The 15,726-nt window shown below is 32.6% G+C and overlaps 1 protein-coding gene across 2 annotated transcripts in view; it reads left to right on the top strand.

Moving 5' to 3' along the window:
* Positions 1-14,597, top strand: part of LOC124367230 (putative acid phosphatase 5) — a 28,584-nt gene extending 13,987 nt beyond the window's left edge. For both annotated transcript variants that reach the window (XM_046823908.1, XM_046823909.1), the window contains exons 4-9: positions 132-239; positions 4,303-4,545; positions 7,001-7,201; positions 10,475-10,634; positions 11,905-12,104; positions 14,340-14,597. In XM_046823908.1, coding sequence (XP_046679864.1) covers positions 132-239; positions 4,303-4,545; positions 7,001-7,201; positions 10,475-10,634; positions 11,905-12,104; positions 14,340-14,534 — 1,107 coding nt within the window. In that variant the 3' untranslated portion in view covers positions 14,535-14,597. The remainder of the gene's footprint in view (positions 1-131; positions 240-4,302; positions 4,546-7,000; positions 7,202-10,474; positions 10,635-11,904; positions 12,105-14,339) is intronic.
* Positions 14,598-15,726: the final 1,129 nt, after the last annotated feature.

A 15,726-nucleotide genomic window follows, 5' to 3' on the forward strand; every position in this document is an offset into this window, starting at 1 on the left:
ATATATATATTGTAATGTACTGTTTTAGAAGGAATAAAGATATTTTTATTTCACATTATATAGCATCTCTTATTTTACTATTATAATACTATTTCTTAATTAGCACACTAATAAGGTGATTTCAATTTCAGATTTTTAGACATGGAATAAGATCGCCTGTACATGAGCCATACCCAACGAGTCCAAACGCTTGGTTATATGAAAAGGTTTTCCCAGGAGTTCGAGGAAAACTTACTAAGGTATGACAATATAGGTTATGTTTGAAGTTTATTTTTGACGATGGAAGGACTGTGAAGGAAACAGGATTTTCCGAACATTTGCCATTGTTCAGTGAAACAAAAAATCAGTAACACTACGTTTCGAGATCTGCACTCCGATCTCTTCTTCAGGTAAATAACTAACCTAACGCATAAGTACAAACTAGGTTAAAATAAAACAATCATACCAGAGCGTTGTGAAACGCTTAACAGAATACAGGTCACAATACGTCTGCATTCGTTGACCAACCACCTACGACTGACCCAGTCATGTACGCTCTGGTATGATTTGTTTATTTTAACCTAGTTTGTAAGTATGTGTTAGTTTAGTTATTTACCAGAAGAAGAGATCAGATCACAGATCTTGAAACGTATTGTTACTGAATTTTTGTTTCACTGAAAGATGGCAAATGTCCGGATAAATTCTGTTTCCTTAACAATATAGGCTAACTAGTTAATACTCTGAGTTAGTCATTTTACAACAAAAACTTCTTTAAAGTCCAACCCAGACCTCACCATTTCTGCCCAACTGTCCTCTAAATGAAGTGTGTTATTATATTTACAGAATATAATTAATTTCAAACTAAACCATCCTTTGCACCATGAACACTACGAACAATCATGGTCATGTTCTGACACTACAAACTGCAATTACCTTATAATTTTACCAACGACTTTATATTTCAGTATTCAAGTTAGTATTTATATAATAAATTTTTATTAAGTGGTGGGGGAGTGGGAGTAATAATGGAATAAAGGTAGGAACAGCAAACATCTATCGGAACAGATTGGTAAGTTTCAACTATTTTTTTTTCTTCTCTTAAGATTTCTTTCTTCTTTTAATTTCTAAGAAGCTTAGAAATTGCTCCTAGTGTTAAAATGACCTTTGCGCTGCTTCCGGAGTGATATGATATTGTGGATGGGTCTGGGTTAGGGGACGCCTCCTGTTGAGATCCATGAGGTAGAATTTTGGCTATCAGTCTCAGTCTTGTTCCCTCGGAAGAAGGAGAAGTCAGCTATGGTGGCAGGGGGTGGGTCGCCCTTATGACTAGCCTACATGTTACAAGTGGAGAGGCCGTTTCAAAGCTGGCTTCCCATTCTTCCTGCGGACATTATCTTTAATTAATACCTAAATTATTCTTCATGATCTCGACAGGAGGCAGCTCCTACCTCAGCCATTCAAAATATCCTGTCACTTTAGAAGCAGTGCAAAGTTTCTTTTAGGACTACATGAAATTTCTAAGCTTCTTGTCCTAAATGAACAAAAAGACGTTATTTATTACGGTATTAACTGCTCTTCTCCATTCTCAATCCCAAAATAAGTTTGTTTGTTGACGAAAAATGTTCGTACCAAAGATAACAACTCAAAGCCAATGCAAGCTAAAACATTGTTTATTGAACGAAAATAATCCTAAACACAATACTGAAATCATAACTTTTCCCCTAAATGACATCTTTATTTTCTTTCGAACTTCTAGCTTATTGATGTAACATCCACTATTTTTTCGAAAGTTTTGTGCAGCGTATACGAACTGTACAGAATAATTGTATGTATTTAACCCACAAAGTGCTGACTTCATGGCATGCGATAAAGCGAGCCGTCTGGTATTGCTGTCTTTTCTCTTGACGAGGTAAGGTTGCCGTTTATCGCAAACTACACAACATCGGTAATAGATGATTAAAAACGTGTTTTGTATAGTAATAAACTAGAAAAACTACACTATTATTTAACTTATTGTTGTCTTTATTTTGTCGTAAATGCTGCTGCTAAACTATGGTTGATTTTAGCTTAGGATATCGTCATCTGGAATCTTGGATTCTTATTGGAATAACTCTTTACGTGAGTTATTTTATTGTTGTTGATGGCTAAAGTAGTTTTCCCTTTTTTTTTAGTGTTTTATTTCTGATTTTTACCTTTTTTTAATCATAACAGGCCAGAAAAGCGTAAAATACTAACAATGATTCTTTTTGGATGATATAAATCTCATCTATTGAAGTAATTTTTTGACTGCTATATTTTTAACGGGTTTAAATGGCACAAACAAAACATTTTTCATTTCAAATATATTTATCTTTATTTAGTATATTTTGGATTGTTAATTAAGTGAGGTTAGTGATGTGTTATCCTGTGCTAAATATAAAAAAGTAAACACAACTTTTTCACACGTAATGAATGGTAAGTAATTGTAGTTATTGTTTTGTTATTCTATATCTTTTACTGCAAAAATATATATGTAGTATGTTAAACTTTCTTAATTTTTATGTACGTATAATTTACTTAAAACATATATCTGCAAAACTCCAAAAGACCGTGTTGCACTTCGGGTAAATACAGCCAGCACATTAGATTTAAAAGTTTATCCATGTAAAATCTGCGTTTTTCGCTTGACAGAGGATATAAGAATAATTTTTTTAAAATAATTCTTAGCAATAAATTGTGCAGATGCCGACAGACCGAACTGTTTTCCTGCAAACACACGTCAGGGAACGAGTTAATTGGATTCTTCTCCTCCAGCCACACGATTGAATTTAATTGTAATATTTGTTTCTGAATTCCAGGTAAATCTTTCCTAAGATGTATAATATACACTGCAGGATCTGCAGGTGCAAACCATTACTGGAAATACGTTTCTACTACAAATTAATATTAAACAAGACGTTGAAACGGTATTACACTTTCACACAAACAAAGAAAATCTATTAATATACATAGAGGAGATAACGTCAATTCACGATTTATTACGATACAAATTTAATTAAAATATCTAATTTTGTACATACATATAAGTAAATTGCTTTTTCGTAAATTTCGCTTAGGCGGTTTCTGCATGAATTATCACGAGCAAATGATACTAGATAATTGGTTATCATCTAAAGTATTCAAGATACAGGAGTTACTTATTTGTCCAAAATATAGTTGAGTGTTACGTATATGGACTTATATATATATATATAATAAAAACAAAGAAGTTTTAATATTTTTGCATGGCGGTGTAAAGTTGTAGATAAACATTTTTTTATTTACAGACATTAACCCCACCGTACAATATTTTACAGTGATCGAATTGCATAAGAAAATTTAATATTCACTTTAAACTTTCACATATATGATTAAGAACTGGCTGTAGTAAAATTAAATTTGCTTTTCTCCGTAAGAACTATGTTAAACTTCATGCAGTTTGCACGCCCTTGGTAGTACAACTATGGGTGATATCTTATTTTTAAAACACTATTAATAAAGCGATACACTTTTTAGGTTTTTCGATATTTTTATAGGCTACCTAATGAGGTTTCTCCTGGATCGTTTACAGACTATAGAGTAATACTATCTATAGTGTTTGCTGGATAGGGTTATTACTGAGGTTTAGAAGAGAAGGGTTCATGGGATGATGCCACAGGGGTTCTTCTAGCTTCCTACCTGGCTTCATCCAGGGGAGGCGCTTCCAGCTCGTCCAGGGCTTCCAGAGCATTGAAACGAGCTTCATGGAAGAACAGGCCATTTACGACCTCCTTTTTGTCACTAATACAGTCGCTGGCATCGGAGTAGGACACAGGTTTGGAGGGAATCCATATGTCTGTCGCACACGAGGCAAAGATCAGAGCGACACTCCTGCAGCCGAGTTACACAAGGGGGTTCCACACCCACGCACCTCTCTTTGGGACCGTTTCTGATACTTCCTAACGCGTTAAGCTCGAAGAAGAGACGCCTACCAATACGTTTCCATCAGAGACGCTTAGGACAGCAGACAGACTGACGGGACCACGCGGTGAGTTCCACCAATGGGGAACAGCTGTTACATCGTACAATAGGTTTCAAGTACTAAATCGACTCGCTGATTTGTTCTGCACTGAAAATATAAAGTCTAAAGGAATCTATTTTAGGTAGGTAACTAGATACGTTGCAAATCTATTGGAAAAGGTTGGATCCGACACGAGGCTTGGAGTTCTCTTACCTTGTAAATGTTTCATATTCATGTTACAGACGATAGGCTAATAACAAAATTATATGATAATAGTATTGTAATTAATGAATTTTTCGAAACAGGCTGGCATTAGACAAATGTATAACGTCGGAAAAGATTTAAAGACAAGATATGGAGATTTTGTTGGGGACTACAGTCAAGAGAAGGTCCACGTGACTGCATCCAACATGAGCACCAGGACTGTGGTGTCTCCCATCAGTGTGATGGCCGGTTTGTTCCCTCCTGCCGCCCCGATACTCAAACATTTACCGACCTGGCAGCCCATCCCTGTCTGCGAGAACTCTACGGAATTCGATAAAGTTTATGTGAGTATTTTATACTAGTAATAATCTAGTGATTTCTAAGATTTATTCTTAGTTTTAGTAGATTTTGTGGACACTGAAATACTATTGATTCATTTACATGGGATTTCCCCTATTTAAGAGGAAGCTAAGGCGCCTACTTGTGCAAGGAGTCTACTAATCTGTTAGTGAGTTAATGAGCAATGAGGATTAAACATTTCTGTTGGGTTGGGGGTGCCTTTATGTGTAGCACTGTACCTTTTTACCTTGCAAACTTTTTGCATTCTTTGTTCACAATTATAAGCAATAAACAATTATTTTATATTTTTAAGGGTGCCTGTTTGTTATTTCTATTGTTTTGTAACTTTTCTCTATATTATAATATGTTTTAATCGATATCACGCGTGTCATACAATATTTTAATTGTCTACAGCAATAAAGCAATTTTATTATTATTATTTGCTCAATAGTAAAAATTCATTCGAGGTACAAAAACGTTGAAACAAAACATTTGGGAAGTGTCACAAGCATTCCAAAACAATTATAGTTTTTTTCTCTAGGTTCATAAATAACGGAATTATGAATTTAATGGAAAGAAATGGTGTACCGATCTGGTAAACGAACTTATTTAAGGTATTAAAAATCTATATGCGGTTATCGTATTAACTCGCTTCATCATTGCTACAGCCAACACATTGTTATATATATACATACATATATATATATATATATATATATATATATATATATATAATAATATTTTGAACGAGAGTGGTTTTGGGTGTGGTGGCCATATTCGGTAAACCGTTCAGTAAGTGGTACCAAAAGGCTGAATCTAATAGGAGGATTTTATTATACAATATCTACCTAAAATCACACTATTGCAATAGCCCTCATGTTAACACATAATGGTACAAAACAGGTCATGAATATCTCAACTGAGGTCGTTTACCATCTCGGCACTCAATTTCATTTCAATATGGCAACCATTTAAACTTTAAAAATTACAACTCCGTTGTTTATGAACTTATATACAAAATTAGAAGGTATTTTGGAATGTTTATAACATTTATTACAAATTTCCGACGGAAAATTTTGTATCTAACAATTTTGCGACTAACAATTTTGTTGTATCACAACTGTATGTATCAAACTGTATCAACTGTTTTTGAGGTATCGATAACATGTAAATCCCAAAAGTATAATATTTCAGGTGTCACAAATACCCATTTCTTCTTTCTGAACTGGAAGGACTCTTAAGATACACCAGTAGTCTAAAATTAACTATGAGTCAGAGTTTGGTAGATGGACTGCTGAAAGTAGGAGTAGTCCATTAAAAATTTGCACTGAAATCTTAAGATGAGACGCTAGTCAGCTGGACAGGCATCTCAGGCTCCGTTCTAAACATGCGGCTAAAGTTTAAAACTGCGTTATACATAGGTACTCGTCTCAAATCAAGAAATTTTCCACTATAGAAACCTAGAATTTATTGTCTCAATTGAGGTTAATAATAAAAATACGATCATATATCAATACTAATTTCGTATAACTTTTATTCAGCGTAGATTTTCACATAAGAAATATTATATTGAATATAAATAATCGACGTTTTAAACTTCTTGCAATTGTAATCAATACACAACATTGAATAAATTAATTGGTACTTTGGGATTATACCGACCACACCCAGACATGAATCGTTATTTGACATTTTGCTTCTACTGATTACTAGATTAGCGTAGAACAATATTTCGTCAATATAAAACAGGAATTGTCTTATCGCAAACCCCTCCCCATCCTCAGACAGAGGTCGAAGTCGAGCGGTCTAGTAGATAACGTGATTTGCAGAGTCTCGCCGCCCGTTCAGCTGGTTCGTCGCTTTGTTGTACTTCCGTGTTTTACCTCTTCATTTCTCCAAACACAAAAATTCAACAAAAACAAACATTACCAAACTAAAACTAAACTCTTTATTGAAAAAACACTCAAAACTTGTTTTTATTCTTGATCACATTCCGCCACCCAAAATGCGAGTGCCTCCGGCCATCAGCGCGGGGCAGCACGAAGGTGCGCTGATGTCAAGGAAAGAAAAACATCCCTCGAGATAGTACCTATCAGTAAAATATCAAATTCTAGAGGGGCTGATCAGAAATATAAATTGAATTGTAATGGAAAGGCAATTATGTACAGTGCAAATCATGTGATGCCGCGCGGCCTGCCGTAATCGGGATTCTCGAGAAAGATAAGATAATAGCGACAAAAATACCGATCACAATACCTGGAAATGCTTGTAAGTTTGTAATTTTGCAATTAAAGAGTTGTTTTTTCGTTCTATCATGTCTATTTCTATAAATTTATATTTTTGTGTTCTTCATACTGGTGTGGTCGGTATAATCCCAAAGTACCAATTAATTTACTTTAATTATTAATAGTTTACTTATTATTAGTATTATTTCGTACTGATGGAAGTTTATGATTTCAGTTATATGATTCTCCTAACATCGCCAAGTACACATGTCCAAAAATTGCAGCCATAGCCGCAGCAGCTGTTAATATGTCCGAGCAACCCGATCGTAGAAAAGATCGTCAACTGATTTATAAACTGCTGCGAGAAAATAGTGGAAACCCAGAAATGGATTCAATATTGTCTGTCGGAAACATCTATGACGTTATACTCTTTGAGGTGAGTTAAATAGATTTAATGCTGTATTAAAATTACAAGGCAAGTTTTCATTTAAGGTGGTGCAATCGATTTTGGATTGTTTTACGGCATTTTAATCCTATAGCCTATAGATGCAAAAATGCGTTAAAAACAAATGTAGGGTTTTTTATCAGGACCACTTCTTTAACCCACTAGCACCTGGTTTAGTTACACACTAAGATTCCTCCAACGCCGAGTATTTCTCCAACGTTTAGGAGATTTTGACAAACACATTAAACGCGTTATTTAAAGTTTATTAAGAAGAGTAAACAATTAATGAGGTTTAAAAACGTCTTAATTAATGTCAATTTCAATTTGTCAAATAATTACAACTTATTACCAGTATCACCCAATTATCTAACGAATAAAAAAAATCAGAAAACACCTCGTAAAACATCAACTTTCCGAACTCGTGTACAATAAGGTAAGTTGCGTCCAAGTAGTTTGAGTAATGCCCACAAGATGGCACCACCAACTGGACAGCTATCTTGTAGACATTTCTAACACAATATAACACCAAGAAACACAAAATAACAGCTGATGCAACAGAACAAACGGCCAAAGATAAAAAGTTAAATTGAGTACTTTATTCATTCATGACTTATGAAAAGAATTGTACATAATTTAAGAAACTGTCATGTTTAAATATCTTTTTACCGACGAAATTAATATTTTTATAAACGAAAACATTTTACTCTCTACAATTATAGCTCATACCCATGCTATACAAATTCCACAGTTTTATCTTTAGCCAGTATTCTTTTGTGCTTTATTACAACATTGTCTCAACTGCATCCTTCGAATGTCGGTAGTTTCACAGGAAATGATAAAAATACTTTTGTACTTCAAATGGGTATGAATTTAACAGAAAGATTTTCCAAAACAAAAACTATATTCCATGAGCTTAAACGTTTATTATCTCCTAAGTGAAATAAAATACTGTAAATTACAAATTATCAAATATACCGCTATGAGTTTACTTGGCATATTCTAAGATTCCAATGCTATGTTTTGTATAATAACTTGTTTTTTTTCTTTGTATATGTTACAGCGAACAGTTATTATATTGTAGTATATATTATTATTGCTATATAAACTACTTTACTTTCATTTTGATAATGAATAAAAATGAGTAAAATGACAGTTTATATTCACAAAGAATGATCAAGCTGGGAATCACTGCAGGTTCAAATGTAGTCTGTGACGGTAGGAATTTTTATCAGTACTGTTGATCTTTTACTGTATCGACTCTCCCCCATATCTTGTTAGTTGCATTTTGCCATTGGATAGTTTAAAATTTTTAGCAAAAATCAAATAAACTAAAAGTAATTATGTTATGATCTGTACAAGATGTAAAACAGAGAAGTCTTGTTTAGAGAGTTACAGTCTTTTAGGTGGAATTAGTTTAAAACATCAGACTATTACAACTAATTATACTTGACGTACCAAAAAACATCTAAAACACTTTTTCTAGCCGCTAGCGACCATTTTGTATTTTGCATAAAAAACATTATCTTTAGAATTATTTAAGCTAAAGAAATCAAATTTGGCACATGTGTTTGAATAGATAAGAGGAAAACAGTTATTGTGTTATTTTCATTAATATAAAAAAAAGTTTTTATTGAAAAATTGTAAAGTCAAATTTTTAAAAATAAAAAAAACAGTATAAAATCAAATTTAAAGGTACTATTGCACAAACCGGGAGCACAAAATATTTTTTTATACGAATCAGCTGATTTATATAAATTATAAAACAATTACAAGATTCGAACGTTTTTTAAATTTTTATAGCAATTCCAATAATACTTGTTTCAAACGAAATCCCTCGCCGTGTAAGCGAGCACGACTTCTATAAACGTAAGTTTGCACAAGCCGGGAGTAACAAACAACTGATACCTCTCAACTGTGACATTTCTAGAGTTCTTGGCATATTCATATAGTATAGCGTGTTAATTAATCCCTGCTTCGCCTGGTTATGTTGCCAGCGGATTGAGATATCGATGTACAATATTCACCACGCCTATTCAAATAATTGTTTGGACTTTTTTAAGGGTAAGTAGGGTCACTTTAAATATTCAAAATGCGTCCCCTATCTTGTGACATGTCATTTGAAAAGTCTATTTAATGAAAACACAATTACATGAACAAAACATCACTACGACGTGACTAGCAAAAGCTATGGGAAAATTAACCCCCACATGTAAGGGTGTAAATTAAGGTTGTGATAGATTCTTCATAAAGGGAAATTATCCATACTAATAATGGGAATATCTTAAATAACTCCGTTATTTATAAACCTAGAGAAAAAAAATTAAATGTGTTCTAAAATGCTTATTATATTTTCTAAACGCAACGTTTCGAGGATTGGAATCCATCCTCTGAGTCAGGTGGGGGAGGTACATACAAAAATAGAGAGCGGAAAGAAGAAAATAAGGGAAAGCAAAGGGTTCGGATATACCCAAAAGCTGCTTGGGTGAGTGATTGCACTTGACTTATGCTCAGGACTCCGTTCTTTGCAGTGACAAACCCTGGACTGGCCTCTAAGGAGCTTGTGGGTATGTTTGAACCCTCTGCTTTTCTGCTTTCCCTTCTTTTCGTCTCTCTGTTCTCTATTTTTGTATGTACTAATACCTCGCTCACCTGATAAAGAGGATAGATTCCAATCACCGAAACGTTGTGTTATACCTTCTGTAATCATAACAATGGCAAATGTCCGAAATCCTGTCAAACTTTTCATCGTCACAACAGTTTTCTCTAACATTTTGCTCTTTTTTTTATCTCGAGCAGTTTTCAAGAAATTGAGTACGTTTAAATCTCATGGGAGTAAATTAATAATATTTCAGGTGTGAAAAACTACCTATTCTTCTGTCTGAGCCATGAGGACTATATTTATAGCTACAGTAAAACTCAGTATTTATCTCTTTCGTATACTAAAATTAAGTACAATGGATATATGTAAAATGTGGTAAAACGCTTTTAATATATAAAATCTATTTATTGATAAGAGATTTTTGTGAGCCAAATTGATTTTATATAAATACGATTATGCCATTTATATTTCAGATGTAAAAGAAACACGAAACCCTAAAAATATCTAGAATATGAAAATGTGCGACGGAAACATTGTTCAACTTCCACTGTGTTCTTTTTCAGAAGAACAAGAATATTTTTCACTGGTGTATATTTTAGCGATATATGTTTGTTTTAATAATCTGTTTGTCACTTTAATTCCAAAGTAGTTAAAATGTGTTTTAGAGCTTAAATTGGCTTCCACAACCTGAGTGGGTTATTGAACCAAGGCCAGAGTTGGATAACAAACCCCTCTTCCCCGATCTTCTAGAACCTATTGACTTAGAATTCTATTATAACAACATTTACTTCAAACACAAACAGAGCTGCCTACAGTTTATTTCAGGTATAGTTTATGATAAATTGATATTGAATGATATTAATACTGGTTTGATTATAATGTGTCTGGCGTGACTGTTGTGTATCATCGTCATGGCGTGTATCAGCTCATCATTAGTCATTAGTACACGTAATTAGCACATTTAAAATGGTGTACACACTTTAAAGATTGTTCAACTTTTGAAAATTTAAAATGCATACATTGTATTTCTGATATTATCTTATTGACATTTGTATTATTATTTGGCAAGTTGTTTGCATAAAAAATAAATAGTTCGAATTTTAAAACCCTGTTCACTATGTTTGGGTGATACATAAAACGATTTGAAATCTTGGCATCAGTTAAAGTAAATTTCATTTCGTTTCATTTTGAAAGTGTTTTGTAAACGGAGCAATAAATCACATACAACAGTATAAAATATTTGTAAGCTTATCGCATAAATAAGAAAAACAACGTTTACTTAAAGTATTACAAAAATTACGTGATAAGTTGGCAGAAAATCATAGTAAATTTGTAAATAGTATATTAAAAGTAACTTAAAATTCATCTTTGAATGATTTATCAAAAGGAAATAAACTGGAAAATAATCCAAAACCAAAAAATAGACTTAAATGACCAAAATCTGACTCTCTACGTTGTGTAACTGTCTATAATTTATTATAATTATTTGAAAGGGTAAGGTTTATTTTTTTATTTACCCAGCAGGGAGCACTTCTGGCTGGTTTATACCTTCCAGTTGAACCCATCACTGGGCACAGCAAAAACCGATGTGTCACTTCAACCTGGGCAACCTTATAGTTGTCCAGGAGTGGCACATCACTAACCGCATATGTCGAGATTCTGGGGTTCATGGGCAATTCGATAGGTCTAGTCTACTATGGGAGATGACTGTTGGAGTTGGTGGGGTGTATTCCCTAACCTCAGAGGTTCTTGCTAACCTCACCAAGGGTATGCCACCCCCTGCCTATTTTGACTGGAGAGGCTGGTTCAGAGCTGGCCTCCCCTTCTTCCAGGGAGACATGACTTTGAGATGTAGTGCACTAATTCTTCCTCATGCATCTCGATAGGAGGCGGCCCCTACTCCCTAACCTTACCCATCTTGAATATCCTGTTACTCCAGAAGCAGCGCAAAGGTTCTTACATGACTAAGTGAAATTTATAAGCTTCTTGTCCTATGATAACAAAAAAGGGTTATTTATTTTTATAAACCCCACTGTACTTCGGTATAATACAATTTTACTGTGTAAAGTTTAACACCATTTAATATTTCTTTCAGGGCCACTACTGTACAGTATTCACCAACAACTGAAAAAACACGAAGTGCCAGGAGAAGAAAAGTTCAGGTTTCACGGAACATCTGATTTTGCAATAATGGGTGTGCTGTGTGGTATGGGGGTAGACGTGAGGGCAATCATTGACCCCGGCGATGGTGTCTTGTTCGAGGTTCATCAAGAGAACCTAATCTCAAAAGTCAAGGTAGGCCTACTACTCCTATTTACAGAAATAATATGAAGAAACACACATTTAAAGCCCTACGGAGGGGGGCACTGAGATTATATTTTGTGTGAATTATAACAACAATATTATTGCTAGAACACTGAATCAATGCGATGTTTTTTACTCTCCGATCAAAAATGTTTAGGTACCCCAAAATTTAAAAGTTATACCACCAACGAACTGGTAGAGCAAAATCAACGGGAGTTTCATTAAAGTTTAGCTCGTTTATGTCGTCAAATTTTTATTTCAATAACGAACGAAAAAGGTTACCAATATTTTGTGCTTTTCAAACAAACCACAAATTTTTAAATTCGTCACTCGTATACTTGTGATCCTTTATTACAAGTAAATTTGTATAAAATATTGTTACAAATATATTATTTTAGTATAAAATTTCATAACTATCATATAAAACAAATTTGCCAAATAAACTACCATATAAACTTTTATTCTTGACCGGGCGAGTGAAAAGATTTGGAATTTTTTTCATTACGCCATTATTTTGGACATCTAATGCTTGCCCGGCCAATGGTGTTCTTTCGGTAATCACCGTTGAGCTGTTGGTCTCCCAGTAAAGTCAAGTGATGTGTGAGCCAGTTGAAGTGTACCCCCACCTTTTCAATCGATTGTTTTTAACTCGAATAATTTTTTTTTACTTGAATAAACTAATTGATTTGAAAACATTTTTAAACCATGTGTTTACGTTCATACTTCAAGATAATGTTACCAAACTAATACAAACTTACGATAGCAAATAGGGTTAAATATAAATATTAACTAAAAATATTCAAATTTACACTGAACTATGTTAAATAAACCAATTTCATTTAAAATAATTACACAGCAAATTATATATGTTAATAAAAAGGTTACTCTATGTCAGTTAAATAGTATAGGTAATGGATCTTCACATTGTGTGGCATAATTAGTATACCTCATTCATCTAACGTTGTCAACAATTTTTGACACACTTATCATGGTTGCGTCAGACTTAAATAAGCTTTAAATAGCTCCGTTAACAATATACTCTCTTTATCTAGTTCCTTGACGGTGATATAACTAATAATTATCTGGTTGTCACTTTTTTATCTATTACGCTAATAAAAATATAATCGGATAAAGCAACTATCGTTTTATTTTTTACATGGTACCTTTAAATACCAACTTCCAGCCGAACTTAGCTCGGTTGCCGATTGATTTCTTCTTAGAAATTGATCTATAAATTTAAATAAATCCTGGGTTACGTACATGTACTTTGCAAATTGGCTATTCGCTGTTAGATTATTGCCGGTCCAATTTTGTTTATAAATTATCAAAATTTAATCGGGCTCGTTAAAACTAATTCTTTAGAAACCATTTTAATTAAAGTACAAAAGCAACAAAATTTGCTACTTACATTTTCCTAGTATTATTACATTTTTGGGAAATAAAACTGAAAAACTTCTGCTTGTAAAATATATTGGTCATATACGGAGTGTTCAAAAATGGGTATCATAAACTTTTGATGATACTTATAGTTAAAAAAAATATCCTATGAACATAGGTTACGAAATGAGTCGTTTCGCCGCTAGACGCAATTTTGTATTTTTATAAAAAAACTTCATCTCCAGAACTGGTAAAGCTACTGATACCAACCTTTGCACATTGATAGCAATAAATAAAAAAATGGATAATTAAAAAAATATTAGTGTAATTTGCTTTAATATTAACAACATGGCGTCAGTTGAAAATGTTTAAAATCAAAATACAAAAAAAACTATAGTTTTATAAACCATTTACAACAAAACCAACTGTTTTACATCTTTTTAATTTCCAATGATATTCCTTGAAGCAAAAATCCGTCCACGAATAAGCGAGCACGGCCAATACTTTAAATGTATGCTTGCACAAGCCTGGAGCAACCAAAACTTTGTCACTTGAAAACATCAGCTGTTTTGACTGGTTGCTCAAGGCGTTTGTTGTACAATATAAGGAATACAAAATGGCGGCTAAATTAAATGTTCCTCGACCTATATTTATGGATCATTTCTTTTTTGAAATTATGAATACAAATTCAGCCACAGAAGTTTGTGATGCTCTCTTCCGAACACCCTGATTATCAAGGAGATTCAAAATTCAAGTCCAAAAATTGATTGGGTTGTAATCATAGTCAATTATACTACACTAGAAAATAAATTTTCAACCAATATGCAATTTTTATTTTGTTCTTTCTAGGTCCTATATTACCATTCTATGAGTCATACCCTCGAAAGACTGATTCTGAGAAGATGTCCCGATCCGTGTACTGTGAAGGAATTTATCAGGAAATTCCCAGGACTCTCACCAGAACGGTGGACAGAATTGTGTTTCTCGGATGATCCCTGCCCTCCAGCTGAAGATTTTGAGAAAACAAATTTATACGATTTTTAAAAGCCTACTTTGATCTGGACCGTTTTAATTAATTAATTTAATAAAGTTTTATAATATATTTTATACTCGTATATACAATGTTTTAAACCCTTAAAATTATTCTAATAATAATTTATCTATCAAAAGAAAACTTGGAATTCACAGAAATTCATTAGTGATTTTTCTATTTCTAACAATGTAACAATTGTGCGTTGTTCATCAAGTTTTTAACAGGTTATTAAATAATAAATAACTCCCATTTATATTACTATCTGTTGCCGCTAATATAACAAATAGCAGTATTCAATTATAATTTAATTATCAAACGCAATATCTAAGAAACAAAATATCATTGGAAATATTTTGTTTGCAAAAATATTTTACTCTCTTCCAATGAAATAAAAATACACTTTTAATATTCTTTTAATTTCATAAAGTGTTCTTTATTGGATGGAGTTTTTCTTTAAAATGCACGGCTTCTCCACTTTTTTTAGTCATAATTGTATTAGGATTTATTTAAACTTATTTATTTATTTCGTAATATATGACTTTTTATAGAATATTAGTAAAATTAGAACAAATAATACTTCTCATCTCACAAAATGTTCATTCATGAAATCTATAATAACAATATTTAATTTACCGTAGCAAAATAATAAATATTTACAAATATAAGACGAATTGATTTATTCTCATAACTGTAAATATGAAATACAAATAGATTTTTAAATTGTTTACATTTTTGCTATAGTACATAACAGGTATCAGAATAATCAAATTAAAAATAAATCTGTTTAAAAAGTAAAAGCTAATAACTATACAACATAATTTTATAGTGATTTGATGTGTAGAATGTATTATTCAACAACTTACATGATAACCAATTTAATGGAAAAAACTTATTGTAGCCTATCATGTATTCATATATAAGATATGTCGAAAATGATGTCATATGTTTTCACATGCATTTTATGTGTTTCATGTAGACTGTAAACTTACAGGAAACTTCAATTCTACAAGAATGATCTCAATATCGCATAATTATTATGTAAATTTCTCTTTTGTATTGTCTGTCTATCAATACTAAAATGTCATATTTTAACACTTTTATAGCAATTGTTTAGTGAAAGTACACAAATTCCTGAACAAATAACTATTTCTTTATGAATAACAGTAATTTTCTAACAGGTAATCATTGTGAAAATTATGTTAA

The sequence above is a fragment of the Homalodisca vitripennis genome, chromosome 8 (genome assembly GCF_021130785.1).
Source record: "Homalodisca vitripennis isolate AUS2020 chromosome 8, UT_GWSS_2.1, whole genome shotgun sequence".
Lineage (NCBI taxonomy): Eukaryota > Metazoa > Arthropoda > Insecta > Hemiptera > Cicadellidae > Homalodisca > Homalodisca vitripennis.